At 43.1% G+C, this 17035-nt stretch overlaps 1 protein-coding gene across 1 annotated transcript; it reads right to left on the bottom strand.

Moving 5' to 3' along the window:
- Positions 1 to 1929: 1929 nt before the first annotated feature.
- Positions 1930 to 15869, bottom strand: LOC125554736 (uncharacterized). The gene is made up of 7 exons (XM_048718181.2): positions 15720 to 15869; positions 5866 to 6277; positions 5612 to 5748; positions 5358 to 5472; positions 4833 to 5040; positions 3494 to 4535; positions 1930 to 2503 (listed from the first exon to the last, which is right to left on the bottom strand). The coding sequence occupies exons 1-5, from the start codon at positions 15867 to 15869 to the stop codon at positions 5018 to 5020; spliced, it is 837 nt and encodes a 278-aa protein (XP_048574138.1). The 3' UTR covers positions 1930 to 2503; positions 3494 to 4535; positions 4833 to 5017.
- Positions 15870 to 17035: the final 1166 nt, after the last annotated feature.

Below are 17035 nucleotides of genomic sequence, written 5' to 3'. Positions count from 1 at the left end.
AATGTTGCTCTCGAGATGCTATTGCTTGATGGATGCCAAGAAGTAGATGATGAAATGAATCTCAAGACATATTGTGCAGAGAAAAACATATTTGAAAGAAAATATGTGCGGAATAAACCTCTATTCATGTTTCTATTCATATGTGTGCAACAGTTATCGGCAGCAACATATGGGCTTGATTGAGGAGAAGGATCAGGTAATGGCATACGGCGTGGCCGTCCACGTCCATGTGAAACTTCTCGTAGATAACCAAACCCATGCCCTCCAAAACCAAAAGATGACTACTTGGGCATCGTCTAACACGTAGTGCCTGAGAAAGTGCAAATTTGTGATGCAATCTTCGATATATCATACATAGAGAACATGGAGGAAATGGGAGGGAGTTGCTCACCGGAGGTAGTGTGAGTTGTGGTAGAGACCCATCCATACTCGAGGATGATGGGAACAAAATGAGGTGAGGCCGAACAGACTTTAAAGCACAATGCATCAGTTTCTTGTGGAGATAGTGGGGAGAGGAAGTGGAAGGCCATCTGGAACATTATTAGTAGAGGGAGTGTCATATATAAAATAGTCTTTTTAAGATGGATATCAATTAGGAGAGGGTGGACCGGTGGAAGCAATGAGCTACAAAGAGGATGCCGAAGTAGGCTGTGCACGGTAGCTATGACCTTTTTAATGAGAATGTATATACATGATTAGAAGGAAAGAGGAAATACTCTTGTGAAGAACACAGTACAGTACCTTCGAATCGACAAATACCATCGTCATAGTAGCGAGTTGGCCGTCCTTGGCAGCAAATCAATAACCAACAGGAAAGAGCATTGCTTTCTATTGAATCATCCGAGGCGACACCCGAGGGCAGAGGTGGACTCATGCTGACGCTGGCGCCAAGTTGAGATGGGCAGTTGTGACACGAGTCCATGACTGAGCAGTTGGAAAGGAGGCTTCCATATATGGCTATCTTGGACAGATTCAGCTACACCCAGCCGCCGCCTGATGTTGCAGCACCTCCGCCTGACATTCCACCGACGACATTACCTCTGGATCGGTGTGGCAGGACTCCTTCGAGCACAGCGAGATCCCCAACCCTGACACCACCAGGCGCTGCTACCTTGGGAAGTAGTTGTGGCAGGCGCCGCAAGTATGAAGAAGGATGGTGAAAGGGAGAGGAGGGAAGGAGGTGGCTGCTGCCGCAGGAGTAGCGTGCGGCGGGATGAAGGGTGGATGCCGGCGGGAGTGAGTCGAAGCGGAGATGGAGGGAGTGGCGAGGGGAACGACCAACAGATCCTGGGCGGGGCGGCGAGGCTGGGTGTTGTGTACACATGGGAGAGCCGGCCCAACAGGGGAAAGCAGGGGAGGAAGGAAAGCAAGGGTAATGGGTTGGGCTGAATTTCGTCGGTGGGTAGCCTTTCTCATGGTAACTGAAGCCAACGTGTCTGTTGTTTACTATGGTGGGTCCCGCTTGTAATCCTCTATATAAATGCTGACATGACAGGGCTGCTGATGTGGATAGGCTGCATGTTAAGATAAATAGCATAGTGGGGATGAACTATTTAGGTATTATAGATGTGTGTTATTATATTCATCCTTCAACTATTATGTATCTACTAGCAAAAATGCCCGTGCGTTGCACCGGGTGCAAAATAAATAAATATATGCTTAAAGAGTTGAAAAAATACCACTTAAACAACTTTGCAAGTAATCAAACAACCATAACATAACAACACTGTTCGACCAATTCATATTTTTAGGTATGTCCCATAGCTTTCTCAAAGAATGATCATGGTTGGTTGTCAATTAGTGCTCAGTGTTGAATAACAATGATACAACTAACCAACAAAAACGGACTTGCTACTTAAATTGGTTCATGGTTAAAAGAACAGAGCCCTTAGTTCTCAAATATAAATATGGACATCAACACACAGGTCATGAGCCAATCCAAAGCATGGCTTGTAGAATTAATCAATAAAATGGAATATCTGTATATACAAAGGCCGCCTAGTGGAAATCTAAAAGGTTATTAACAGTCTAACCATCAGAGGGGCCTAAAGAGGGGGGTTCGAACTAAGTTAATGAAAAAGGGGCTAAGAAGGAAAGCGGAAAGAAAGTACAACAAAAGAGAGCCCGAACAGTGACATCTGTTCTTCGGAACAGACAGTTTCACCCTGTTCTTAGGAGCTCGAACTTGACATATAACAAGTGAATTACATAGCCACACGAGACTTTATTTATGCATTTTTATGGCATAAACAAATCTTCATAGACCCAATATCTGAATCATGCAACATTTCAATATAGCTTAATTTTCCTGAATAACTATTTTCAATAGAATTAGTTATGACATGCATACTTAGTTACTACACCCTTCTTATTCTTCATTGTAGATTCTCAGGAAGCCCACAAGGAAGTATTATCCCTGTCTCTTTCTCTATGTGTCTCTTCAACTCTATTAGAATTCAAATTTGGCCCTATTTTTCCGGAGATGGTTTTTCCTAGCAAATCCCTGCATAAACAAACGTTCTTCAAAATCTAAGTACGGAATGCATATTTGTTTAATTGGTAGAGAAAATCACTTCATAATCTCCTCTAGGCATTACAGCAAACACGTGGTACACAACAGAAATCAACATATGTACCTTAGCAAGAAAGGGTAATGCTTCATTGTCTACGCACTTGGCACCATTGTTTTGGGCACATGTGGCTCTTTGAAATATATCATCCTAAGCATAACAATTTAGATACTAACATATTTGGTTGCTTAATACTTTGATACATGGGAAGAAGAATGTTTCATTTTGACACATTTAGTTCTGTTGTGGACCATGAAATAATATTGCAGCCACTAATTAAACCATGCAGTCAAATTGGTATGAAAGCATAATTATGAATCTTCCCATTAAAGATTAAAATGCGATATAATTCTAGGCTGACAACAATAAAAGAAGCAGTACAGATCAACCAAAATGCAAAATTCAACAGAAGAGTGCAAGTTTCAAGAATCTGGAAAGAGATTATGTAGTACAATATTTAAGGATCCTCTAGGACCTCCTGCAGGTAGAACTGTCATCTGCATCATCTACTAACTCTACTACAAAATGAAGCTGCTCGTGTGTCAGCAGTTGTCACTGAATTTTTAGATGACCGGCAGTAAAGTTTGCTGCTTATTTTTGGACTGCTAAGTTTAAGTTTTCCATGTGTGTAGGTGTAGCAGGTAACAGCTCTGAACGCTGAAAAAAAGAATAAAAATCGAATCCTTTCTCCATGCACTCACAATGCCTATGAATTTCACATAGTGTTCGTTTAAACAGCACACACATTGTCCATTCAAAAAGAGGTGGAATAAAATTAAATCTAAACCGAACTTGACAAATTTTTTAATTCAGAGCCTTTGTATAGCTGACAATGGATCATCGTATACAACAAGATCCAGTAAGTAATGCAAGAGCACACACATTCATAAGAGTCAAAAAACTGATTAGAAGGCATGACCTACATGGATAGACTGAGGTTTCTGCAGTGCAAGGATTAAAAAATGGTAGCAACATGCCAAAGACAACGACAGTCAAGGATGGCATCTCCTTCTTCCATTCGGTGGTCCTTGCTCTCTGCAATCCCGAAAGAAGAACATACCTTAAAAGGCTGAAATCAGGAGTAAAGAACATATCAAAAGGGTTTAGAAATAGAAAGCAGAAAATTCAAGAGTCAGTACAAAAACAAAATAGGTCTTTGTATCATAAACTCTGTATATCCAAATCACTAAGAAGATCCTCTGCTCTACTACTCCTTCAACTTCGAGGACGCCTCGCATGCTGTGCCTCTTACTGCTAATAAACACATGAACGAATCAGCATTTATGCGTTGAATAAAAAAGATCCCCATGAAACATACCAAAGGGCGATGTAGTGGGACTCAGATCCTGCTGCCCCGCAGTATGGAAAAAGAAAGAAAGAAGTTTATTCTAACACGATTATTGGCCCCAATTTCCTCAACTTTGCGCACAAATTGTTCGAAGGAGTAATATGGGATCAAGTAAGAGTGCCAGTTTAGCGTCAAGCTTGATAAGATTGCAAAGGTCCTCTAGCTGGCATCAAGACAATAATTCAAATTTAGGAGGCCATCAAAAATCAGAATAAGTATAAGTGTGCAGTGAGCAACATCGGGCTACAGTCTCTACTGTTTATGATACCCAAGTTTTATGAGAAGAAGGCAAATTAGAACTATAACACATGCTTAACATCCTGAATATCATGTTGCCAACTTGTGAAATAAAGCTTTTGAACTAACAGTAGCTACGTAGGTACATCTCCTAGATGTTGTTGAGACTGAGATAATGATGGTCATAAAAAAGAGAAGTGAGAACATTACTTCTTACTTTTTACTCATAAAGTTTGCAAAGTTTTAATGACGAGGAGGTACAAACATAGAGAAGTTGTATCATCCAAGAAGGTGCATGTACGTAAACTTTTCTCACATGTTCCAAGCAGTATTGAGCCACACGTCTGGTTCCAATCCTTAGAACAATTGGACTGCAATGCCTGCGGATTTTCACTTGATGAGATTATGTTTTCTAAGATTAAATACAAACAAAAAAAAGACATTCACATCCAATTAAATTGATCGGGAGTTGCCTTGGTCTTCAAATTTAAAATGTAAAACATGAATATGTATGTATGCTGCTTCGACAAATCTAGTTCAAGGGATGTTGGTATGGTTCTTCCTATTAGGAAAATTGAACATAGAGGAGGAATCTGCAGACTTTATATTTCATCTTGCATTCTCTTTTTACATGCAGATAAAAAATGAAGTAAATACTTTTAAGTGATAAGTGTTACCTTGGATTTCTACTCGTAAATCTGGGCGTATTTCATGTAGCTAGCATTTTGAATGCGTGAGATTAGATGTGGCTGTGCCTGCGAGCCTGTCAGTCAGAATTCAGAAGCCTGGGTCGTGAAAATGCACTGTTGATTGGTTGTGTACTAACTGCTGGAGCTAAAATGGTCGTAGATCTTCTAGTGCCTTAACTCATCACATGCAGTCCTCCTGCATAGTTCGAAAAAAGAAATAATTCACAAAACAATACTGAGGAAGACATATAATGGTAAGATAGGAACAGCTAGCTAGCCAGTGGCTGAAGGACTCATTCAGTTAACTGGCTTGTAATCATCACCCAGTCGCTCCCAAAATTATTCAGTACAGGGCCAAAATCACAATCGTCAGTCCCATGCAAATCCTTAATTTCCCTTACCGTTGAACACTCATCAGGACTAAATAAATTATGAAAAAAATCAAGTAAACAGAATTACTTGCTAGTGCTTGCTGAATGGTTTGAGGCATCAGGCATGGGGAGGAAATCTCACCAGATGAGGAGGTCCTGCCGAAGGAGGGGATCCCACAGGTCTTCATGCCTCGATCCGGCCAGAAGGAGCAGCCGTCATGACAATGGCAGGGTCGCTCCCCCAACCTTGTAGCCTGCTAGAACAATGACAATAATGTTGATACACCAGATAAGAAGCGCAAGCCACTTGAGAGCAGTCTGCTTGCCAGAACAATTAATGAATTAACCTCTTGAAGTAGAACAAGCACGTTGACACACAAGTTAAGAAGCACAAACCTTAAGAGCGGTCTGCTTGCGCAAGATATCATTGGACTTGAACATGACTGCGGTAATCCAAATCATTACGAAGAAACCTACACAATATAAACTCAATTGGAATGAGGAACTCCCATCATCTTCTGACCAGCAACTCTCTGCAGTATTTGGATCGAACCAAACTCGCGTCACAAATTCAGGCGTATAGCCTGATGAGGGAAACCTCACGCTTCATAGAGAAGAAAGAGGTAGGTAATGCACGCGGATTCACGTACCTTGCAGGTGCTGGCGGATGAAGACGCCGAGTAGGAGCAGGGAGAAGGGCAGCGCGTGGTCCACCCACCTCGCCAGACGCTGCACCTCATAGCCCTGGTACGGCGAGTCCCCCCTCCCGCCGCCCGCGGGGGCCTCCTCGTCCGTGAGCTGCTGCCCTCCCGCGTTCCCCGTCGGCGCCAGGCGCGTTGTCAGCCCCGGAGATCCGAATCGGCACCTTCCTGTCGGCCCCCGCGCTGGGAACTGCCGCCTCCGGCCTGGGCCCGCAGGACGCCCGAGGAGTTCTTTGGGGGTGAGCTCCTCGCGCGGACACAAACGGGCGGAGCATCGGACGCCCCCCTCCCCCCAATGCCATGGTGTGCCGTCCAGCCGTCGTGCTTCAAGCCCCGGCCGCCTTCCTTCCAGATTCGCTGCCTACGCGCCATCCCTCACCGGATTCATCGAGATCCGACAGTTCCTCGTCGTCGGCGGTGGCAGGCCACGGGTCGCCGGCAGTGGAAGGCTGCGGGTGTGGGGGCACTCGGGGTAGGGGTAGGCGCGCCAGCGAGGTGGGCGGCGGCGGCCAGCGGCGCGCGGTGAGGCAGGGTGGGGCGTGGCAGGAGGCAGCGACGCGCTGGAGGTGTCGAGGAGGCAGGATGGAGCGGTTGCTTGGCTTTTTTTTCTTTTATCTCACACGCAACAGTTTGGGTTACTAACTGAGGACTGCGGGTTGAACTGTCAAAAAGTATAGGGAGTCTTTTACAAAAGCGCCGCGACGGTGAACCCGAATACTTAATCCGTGCTTTATTATCTAAAAATAAATAATATACTACTAGTACAAATGCCTGTGTGTTGCATCAGGCGATAAATATGACAGAACTTGCTTCATGGGTCTTTTCTGTCACTCTATATATCCAATTTAAATAAATTTTGAACGTGAAAATTTCCTTGTTTTTATTAAGACCTAATATTTTCATTAAAAATGTAAAATCTTTTGAAGAGTAGTATAAAACATTATGTAAATTGGCACATTTCTCTATGAAATATTTTTATGTAAATTAATTATTTCTACTTTACATTTTGAAATGTTTTTTTGTAGTTAGTAGTGCTTTTTGGGGGAATTTTCAAGTGTTTTTAAAAAGTATGAGCATATTTAAAGAGTAGTTAATGTTTTTTTTAGAAATTTGAACATTTCAGAAAAAATATTTTTTAATAGTTTTTAAAAATAATTTTCTTTTGTTTTACATTTGTAAATGTTTATTTGGGAATTTTTAAGTTTACATTTCTAAATGGTTACATTTTTAAGTTTTTTTATATAGTGTGAATATTTTTTTTGAAACAAAAATAGTCTGAAACTGTGAACATTTCTAAGCTATATTTACTGTTTCATGTGTTGCAACAGGTTTAAATAAATCTGAGAGTTTGTTTGGTATTCGAGAGTTTACATGTCATGATGAATAATAATAATGTACCAATTAAATTGGTTGTAAGACTCGTAAGAATCCACTTTTTGAAGATCCCATTTTATTCCAAAAGTTTGTAATTTTATTCTTTGCTAACAAAATGTAACACCCTCGATGCGACTATATCTCCCACGTGTCGAGGCACGATTTAGAGGCATAATCGCATTGAAGGCATATGTCACAAATTAGGCAATCTTTACAACATGCCATGTAATATATAGATAATAAAAGGGGAGATAACATAGTTGGCTTACACTCGCCATGTCAATCAAGTACATAAATAACATTATATCATCCAAACACTCATGGCCTGACTACAACGCCAAAATAAAAGATAACCCAGCATGCGACACGGTTCCGATCACCCTCAACTGGGCACCACTACTGATCATCAGGAAAGGAAACATAGTATCATTGAGAGTCCTCGTCGAACTCCCACTTGGTCACGTGGAGCGGAATCATCAGGCCCTGCATCTGGTTTGGAAGTAATCTGTGAGTCACAGGGACTCAGCAATCTCGCACCCTCGCGATCAAGACTATTTAAGCTTATAGGTAAGGCAAGGTAAAATATGTGGAGCTGCAGCAAGCTACTAGCATATATGGTGGCTATCCTGTTCGCAAAAGAGAGCGAGAAGAGGAGGCAAGGCGTGATCGAGAAACTAGAGTACAACCTGCACAAGCATTACTTCAACACCGTGTCCACTTCCCGGACTCCGCCGAGAAGAGGCCATCACGGTAACACACTCGGTTGATTCATTTTAATTAAGTTAAGCTTCAAGTTATCTACAACCGGACATTAACAAATTCCCATCTGCCCATAACCGCGGGCACGGCTTTCGAAAGTTCAAATCCCTGCAGGGGAGTCCCAACTTAGCCCATGACAAGCTCTCACGGTCAACGAAGGAATAGACATCCTCCCGAGACGTTCCGATCAGACTCGATATCTCGGTTCTTCAAGACACTTCGACAGGTTAAAACAAGACCAGCAACACCGCCCGAATGTGCCGACAAATCCCGATAGAAGCTGCTCAGATGAGCGCTCCATACAACTAAAACCAAACCTCGAGTTTCCCCGAGGGGGCGCTGCACAGGACTCTAGTTGGAGGGGTGTTGGGCTGCAATACACACGAGGCCTTTTCGGTCCCTCGGTTAACCGTTGGAGTATCAAACGAAGTCCAAATGGTACGAAACTTGACAGGCGGTCTACCGGTAGTAAACCAAGGCCGCTTGGCAAGTCTCGGTCCAATCCAGAAATGTTTAATCCCCACACACGAAATAAAGGTAGAAATGACCACCGGAGGAGAACGAAGCGCCGGAATGCAAAACGGACAACGGGGAAAATTCTCGAATGCATGAGATGAATACGTATGCAAATGCAATGCACATGATGACATGATATGAGATGCACGACAACGATAACAACACACGCAGACAAAGACCCGAACCCGAGAAAATAAAATAACTTAAGGCTGGAAACGGCAAGAGTTGGAATACATATTGGCAAAGTCATATCCGGGGTGTTACACAAAACCTACTCCTTCAAATTGCTCTAAAGAAATTGGATTATGTGTAATAAAAAGTATGATTTCTGGAAAGTTAATAGTTTATAATGCTTGTCACTCTTTTGTTGACACTTTGCATCCTGTAGTAGGAGCACACCCTCCACGGCAACATGACCACTATCCTGGACATTATCATCGGACCTCGATGGGGATCAAGATTAGGGTACATAGAGCTACAGATCCCCCAACCCAGTTGCTATGTAGGGTGAAACATGACGCGAGCAGAATCGACCGTTGTCCACACTTTATCTACTCTTTGTCCCTCCCTCTCTCCTCCCTATATCACCAAGACATCGATGACATCCAGAGTTGAGGAATATCTTGATGGTCAGCAAGTAATGATGAGCCCCAAATATTTTCTCCCTTAAGAAATAGAGTAGTATTTCTTTCCAACATTTCATTTAATTTAATTAATAGTATATCTGATAATATATTTGTAAGTTGTGATACACATGAAAATTAAATTATGACAGTAACAACAAACAATAGCAAATACTGGATGCTACATAATCAGGCCCGAATATATATATAATCGATGCACACACATAATGGGTGTTCAGCCGGAAAAATATATAATCGGTGCACGCACATAGCATCCAGTAGCTTCCGCAGTTCAGTCGGAACTGGCCCGATTCATACGTCCACGGCCTTCGCCACCAGCGCATGCCCCTAAGGTCCGGCCTATCCCGCGCCACTTCGTCTGCTCGTGTTGACCTCGAGGAGGCGGCCAACGCCTGTCCCGCGGCCCACCTGCGACGGCCGCGGTGGCGGCGGGGCTGCTGCGGTTGGGGCGGCAGCCCTGTGCCGTGGTAGTGGAGCTCTCCGATGCGTGGCTGCGGGGCCGGCTCGGTTGCTCGCCAGATCTGGCGAGGCATTGATTGACTCCTGGCGGCAGGCCCGTGGCGGAGGCGCAGGAGGTGCACCACCACTCCCGTGCTCCACCACCACCAATGGCCGCCCCTTTTTTCTGTATCTTCAGATGGGCTCTCTTCTCTTTGATTTGTTCTTGTGCTTCATTTCCTTCTTGATTTTGGAGGCCTCTTGTTGATTTTCTAGGGCGTACCTATATGAGCTGGTGAGATCAGATGTAAAGTAGCGAGGTGAGATTATTTGATGGAAGAAAGATTCTCAACACAGCTACGGAGTACATGTTATGGAAGAAAGCGAGCTAGGTCTTTTTTTGAGAAAAAGAAAGCCAGCTAGGTGCATGATGCGGGCCGGCGATGTACAAAACTTTAGCGTAAACTGATGCGGGCTGCTTCGTTTGTAGGCTGAACAATTAGGACGTCTGGGGCAATGTAGACGTAGGAGTGGATGAAACCGAAAATTACCTAAGCAAAAAATTAGTACCACCTCAAATACGGGTTTTTTCGAAACTGAAAACATAAATTCACGGGAAGAAGCGTATTGTGACGGTGAACCCACGGAGTCAATCCGTACTTTATTATTAGGCTCGTGCGTTGCAACGGGTGAAAATCAATATCAAACACCCCTTTCCTTTTCGCACCTTATCCTCTCCCCCGCGCTTGTCTGAGATAGTTGTGATGTCTATGCGATCACAATGCACCCAAAATGTGATCAATCTCAAGATGATGAGTTGATCCACAACATAACACACTGTCTATGTAGGCTAGCATTAACTGACAAGCTCATTTGGAATCAGTTATCATACACGAACATCATTAATAGCTAATGAATAACATATGACAAGGTTAAAAATATCACCCTAAGGCCGGCTCCAATGCAAGAGCATTTAAAATCTTGAGCAAATTAACATGCACAATCATACAGCCCTAGCAACTACATTGTGTATACTTTTTTTAGTGTCCAACTCTAGGTTATGTGTCAAGGCCGAAAGTGGCCGGGACAATGGAAAAGCTGCCAGGATTTTATTCCTAGCGCCCGCATTGTACGTGCCCTAACCAAGTTTCAGGTGACAAAAAACACTTTTAATTTTCTGAAAAAATGAGATGATTTTTTTAACTCTTCTTGATCATCTACATCCATATGGCAGAGGGCCTCCCAAAGCTCACAAGCAAAAGAGCAATTGAGGCGAGGCAACAAATGTTTGTTTCACTGGGAGATGAAGAAGCTCCTCGATCTGCATGGATTGGTTCTGTTGAAAATTGAGCGTAATAAAAATAAAGTTGCTCATAATTTAGCTAATATTGATTGCTAGATAGCACCGCTAGTTGGTTGTGCCGGTTTCAACCAGCGTATCTAAGTTTTTATTAGCATACTATATAACACTATTACATTTATCCCACGAATAAATTTGTTTGTTGGCAATGGGTATTATGCAACGTGGTTAATTCTTTCCATCATTTACTTTCTTTATTTCTCTTTCCCTCCCTTTCCGGCCTACTCTTTCCTTTTATCTTTCCCTCCCTTTCCTTCCTGCCTTCCTCTCCTTCCTAATATTTGTCCTCCATTTTATTACATGGAGCGCATATATAGAAAGGCCTACTCTTTCCTTTTATCTTTCCCTCCCTTTCTTCCTTATTTCTGTGACCCTGCTTCTCTTTCCTTCATTTTATTTCTCGTGTAATTGGCCTCATCTCATCCTTTCTCAATCGACCCAAGGCTGCTTGATGATGTAGTAAAACTCATCCCACCTTGCCCCTTGTCAAAACGAGCAATTGAGATAGGCGCGTGGCCCACACTTTGTGACTTCGATAGAAAGAAAAGAAGTTCCTATCTACTGCAGGAAACATCAGCCTGGTGGGTTGGCTAGCGGCTACGTATTCTTTCCTGGACGACCTGAGTTCGAATCCACATATTACCATTTTTTTAGCATTCCGACGATGACCAGGAGGTACACCCCAGGGGTGCCCGTGTGGGCCCCATCTCCAGCTACCGCCTCGAAGGCCCAGCCTTGCTTCGCCAGGACCTGCCGCGCCAAGCCCAGCTCGCCGCAACCGCAGCCCAGCCGGCTTCTGGTAGAACGACCGCTAATAAGGGCCCAAAATCACTACTTTACTACCTATGTCGCGTGTCGCGCCACCTAGTACGATAGACTTTTTGCGGGAAAAGAGCAGGTTTTGCCCCAACTTGGACCCAGGGAAACCAAAGAAGAGCTAGTTTCGCCCTGTTTAGTTAGCGGTGGATGAGCTGATTTCTTTTCACTCCTGTTTCAGAGATACAAAACAAAAGTCCAAATCTGCTAATTGTTCTCTAATAGCACCTGCTCCTGTCGCAATTTCCCGATTTCAAAATGTTGCAAAGCCTGGGGTAGAAAAAAAGGGAGAAATGCTATGGTTACAGGATGCAATTTCCTCTTCGAATAAACCTCGTAATCGTAAAAAAGTGGCTTTTTTAGTGCTAGGCCTAGCAAAAGAGAAATCGCCGCATACTAGGCCCTCCAACTTCTTAAGAGGTTTATCTAAAAGATTCGCGATATATTGACTCCGTGGGTTCACCGTCACAATACGCTTCTTCTCGTGATTTTACGCTTTCAGTTTAAATTTAAAATATATTCGAGGTGGTACTAAATTTCTGTCTCGGTAATTCAATGAGGCGAATCCTGCGCCGGTTCGCCAACTGCGCTTGTAATTGGGCCGGCCCGTTTTTCCTTGATTTTTCAAACCCAAGCAAAAAAGGCGAGTGCGCCAGCGGCGCGCGGTGAGGCAGGGTGGGGTGTGGCAGGAGGCGGCGACGCGCTGGAGGTGTCGGGGAGGCAGGATGGAGCGGTTGCTTGTTTTTTTATCTCACACGCAACAGTTTGGGTTACTAACATGAGGACTGCGGGTTGAACTGTCAAAAAGTATAGGGACTCTTTTACAAAAGCGCCGCGACGGTGAACCCGAAGACTCAATACGTGCTTTATTATCTATAATATCCCTAATAAGGGCCCAAAATCACTACTTTACTACCTATGTCGCGTGTCGCGCCACCTAGTACGATAGACTTTTTGCGGGAAAAGAGCAGGTTTTGCCCCAACTTGGACCCAGGGAAACCAAAGAAGAGCTAGTTTCGCCCTGTTTAGTTAGCGGTGGATGAGCTGATTTCTTTTCACTCCTGTTTCAGAGATACAAAACAAAAGTCCAAATCTTCTAATTGTTCTCTAATAGCACCTGCTCTTGTCGCAATTTCCCGATTTCGAAATGTTGCAAAGCTTGGGGTAGAGAAAAAGAGAGAAATGTTGTGGTTACAGGATGCAATTTCCTCTTCGAATAAACCTCGTAATCGTAAAAAAGTGGGTTTTTTAGTGCTGGGCCTAGCAAAAGAGAAATCGACGTATACTAGGCTCTCCAACTTCTTAAGAGGTTTATTTAAAAGATTCGCGATATATTGACTCCGTGGGTTTACCGTCAGAATACGCTTCTTCTCGTGATTTTACGCTTTCAGTTTAAATTTAAAATATAGTTGAGGTGGTACTAAATTTCTGTCTCGGTAATTCAATGAGGCGAATCCTGCGCCGGTTCGCCAACTGCGCTTGTAATTGGGCCCTCCAACTTCTTAAGAGGTTTATCTAAAAGATTCGCGATATATTGACTCCGTGGATTTACCGTCAGAATACGCTTCTTCTCGTGATTTTACGCTTTCAGTTTAAATTTAAAATATAGTCGAGGTGGTACTAAATTTCTGTCTCGGTAATTCAATGAGGCGAATCCTGCGCCGCCAACTGCGCCTGTAATTGGGCCGGCCCGTTTTTCCTTTATTTTTTAAACCCAAGCAAAAAAATGGCGAGTGCGCCGGCGGGGTTCGAACTCAGGATTTCTTCGTGGAGACCGCAGCGCAATAACCACTAGGACACTAACTCACTTGTGTACAAATACATGTTACCTTCTTTTATTCTTTCCCAGGTCGCGGTTCTTATTCTTTTTTCCTTTTTTTGTTTTCTTCATTGCACGAACTTGGTTCAAATTCGTGATTCTATATTCATGAACTTTCATCAAACTCGATGATTTTTTCAAAAATTTATTAGTTTTTTTAAAAATTGTTGAACTTTTTTTCAAATTTGATGAACGTTTTCAAATTCAATGAACTTTTTTTCAAATTCGATGTAATTTTTTCAAAATCAATAAACTTTTTTACAAATTGGATGAACTTTTTAAAAATCGATGAACTTTCTTTCCAAATTCGTTGAACTTTTCTCAGAATCGATGAATTTTTTTTGAATTTGATGAACTATTTTCAAATTTGACGAACTATTTTCAATACCGACGAACTTTTTTTGAATTCGATGAACTTTTTTTCAAATTTGATGAACTTTTTTTCAAATTTGATGAACTTTTTTCAAATTCGACAACTTTTTATCAAATTCCATGAACTTTTTTCTAATTCTATGAACTTTGTTGAAAATCGATGATTCTTTTAAATTCAATGAACTTTTTTTGTATTTGGTGAACTTTTTGTCAAAATCGATAACTATTTTCCAAACTCACGTTTTTTTCAATTTTTTGTGCTTTCTTCAAATTCATGAACTATTTTTGAATTTGTGAATTGTTTTTTCAAATTCATGAACTGTTTTTCGAAATTTTGCACCAGCCGCACTAAATGCTTTGCCGCTACAGTACCTCTCGCCGCTACAGTACCTCGTGGCGCTGTAGAGCGGCTGGAACGAGCGAGCGAGGACTGCACAGCACTAACAGGCCGAAGGGCTTTCAGGGGGAGAGCAGACGAAGTCGGACGATGGCGGGCACATCGCTCCCAACGGATCCAACGCAGGAGCAGCGTCATGGCGTGGATCTAGAGCAAAACGCGATGGCGACGAAGCTTCTCTGCCATGGCGGCTCGACTGGGTTCCTGCCCTGGAAGGGGAGAGTGAGACGAGGGAGGAGATAGACAGGAGAAGATAAGAAGAAAGAGGAAGGAGGAAAGGGAGGGAGAAGGCAGGGAAGAGGGCGGCGGTCGCGAAGCTATACTGCCATGGCGGCTCGGCTGAGTTCCTGCGTGAAGGGAGGAGAGAGACGGGAGAAGAAGAGGGCGGCAGCGCGAGGTTATCGGCGGCAGTTGGGCTCGCCGGCCAGAGGCGAGAGGAAGGCGGCGGAGATGGCATCCCAAGGAAGAGCTCGGCCTCTCCTCGCTCGCTCGGGCGCAGCGGCGGGTGCTGGTTGTAGCGGGCACATGCTCCCATTTTTTAGAAGAAACATTTTTTATTTCACTTTTGTTTAGGGGAAAGTGTTCTTTATTTGACAGGTACGGGATGTCCTATGATTCAGCCCATCCAATTTACTATTCTCTTTATTGGGCCAGCTTTTGGTACTATAAAAAAAATCTTTATTGATTAATAGTACCATCTATTCCTAAAAAGAAAATTAGTAGTACCACCCTGCAAATATACACAGGATCTCACTAATTTATATATGGCCTCAAATAGACAACCAATAAGCCTCTTCAAAAATAATAAAAAACTGCGGGTGAGGTGTAGCTATAATCTAGCAATGACGGAAATAAACAAAACAAATGATGAGGTGTGGGTATAATCCGACAATGACAGACATATGCAAGTCAGTGGTTAGGTTAGTAAAATCTTGAACCATGTATTATATTTTTTCCCGTTGCAACGCACAGGCATGTGTGCTAGTTAGGTAAAGATGCTAGATTAATGAGATCGATCAATGTTGGAAAATAAAGCAATAGAATAATAAACAATAGGAAAAGAAAACAATAAAATAATTAGTCAAAAACAATATAATAAACAATAGGAAAATAAAATAATAAACGAAACATCTATATAATATAAAAGCAATATGTGTAAAAGATAGAAATGGCGTTGGCCTCGTAGGAGATATAAAAGCAATATGTGCAATTACCCCGCCACCCCCTAGGAGATATTGATTAAATTACCCCCCCCAACACTCACACCATCGATCCCCATCAAATCGTGGCCGCCCTCGTCGCCCTCGCCTCCCCTGCTTCCACTGCCGCCGCCTCCGCCTCCGTCTCCACCGCCGAAGTCCCCGTCGCCATCGCCTCCGCCTGCACCGCCGAAGTCCCCGCCCCCGTCGGCGTCGCCTCCGCATCCACCTCGGCCACCGCCCCCGTCCCCGCCTTCATGCCCGTCGCCCTCGCCCTCGCCCTCGCCTCCGCATCCACTCTTACCACCGCCCTCGGCCCTGTCGCCCGCAATGCCTCCTCGCCGTCTACCGCCGCCGCGGGTGAGTTCTACTTAGTGTAGTGTAATAGTAGTGTATAAAAATATCGAATTTTGTGTATACTAGTAGTGTAAAATTTTATTGTAGTTGTAGACTATGATTTTAGATAGTGTAATTTTATTAGATTTCTAGTAGTGTACTTGTGGTTAAATAATGTAGCGTAGTTGTAGACTATGATTTTAGATAGTATAATTTTATTAAATTTCTAGTAGTGTATTCGTGGTGAAATAATTGATGCGGCTTGAACTACGTCGGTATTTCCCCAAAGAGGAAGGGATGATGCAGCACATCTACGATATGTATTTCTCTCAGTGATGAGACCAAGGTTATCGAACCAGTAGGAGAACCACGCAACACCACATAAACAGACCCTACACACAAAGAACAAATAATTGCAACCTGACGTAAGAGTGGGGTTTTCAATCCGTCACGGGTAAAAAGATATGTAAAATTGTAGTAGATTGGATAAATAGATCTCGCGGGAATGCGAGATAAAATAAATAAATAAAAATTGCAGCAAGGTATTTTTGTATTTTCTGATTTATAGATCTGAAAATAAAAGCAAATAAAAATAGATCGCAAAGGCAAATATAATAAAGAAGAGACCCGGGGGCCATAGATTTCACTAGTGGCTTCTTTCGAGAAAAATAGCATACGGTGGGTAAACAATTTACTGTTGGGTAATTGGTAGAACTTCAATTTATCATGAAGATATCCAGGAAATGATCATTATATAGGCATCACGTCCAAGATTAGTAGACCGACTCCTGCCTGCATCAACTACTATTACTCCACACATCGATCGCTATCCAGCATGCATCTAGTGTACTAAGTTCATGGAGAAACAGAGTAACGCAATAAGAATGATGACATGATGTAGACTAGATCTATTTATGTAGAAATAGACCCCATCTTGTTATCCTTAATGGTAACGCTGCATACGTGTCGTTTCCCCTTCTGTCAATGGGATCAAGCACCGTAAGATCGAACCCATCACAAAGCACCTCTTCCCGCAACAAGCAAAATCGATCTAGTTGGCCTAACTAAACCAAAGATTTGAAGAAGAAA

This window comes from Triticum urartu, chromosome 4A, assembly GCF_056163025.1.
Source record: "Triticum urartu cultivar PI428250 chromosome 4A, HENAU_Tu73, whole genome shotgun sequence".
NCBI lineage: Eukaryota > Viridiplantae > Streptophyta > Magnoliopsida > Poales > Poaceae > Triticum > Triticum urartu.
Note: the sequence above shows the minus strand (reverse complement) of the source record. Positions and strands in the feature narration are given on the sequence as shown.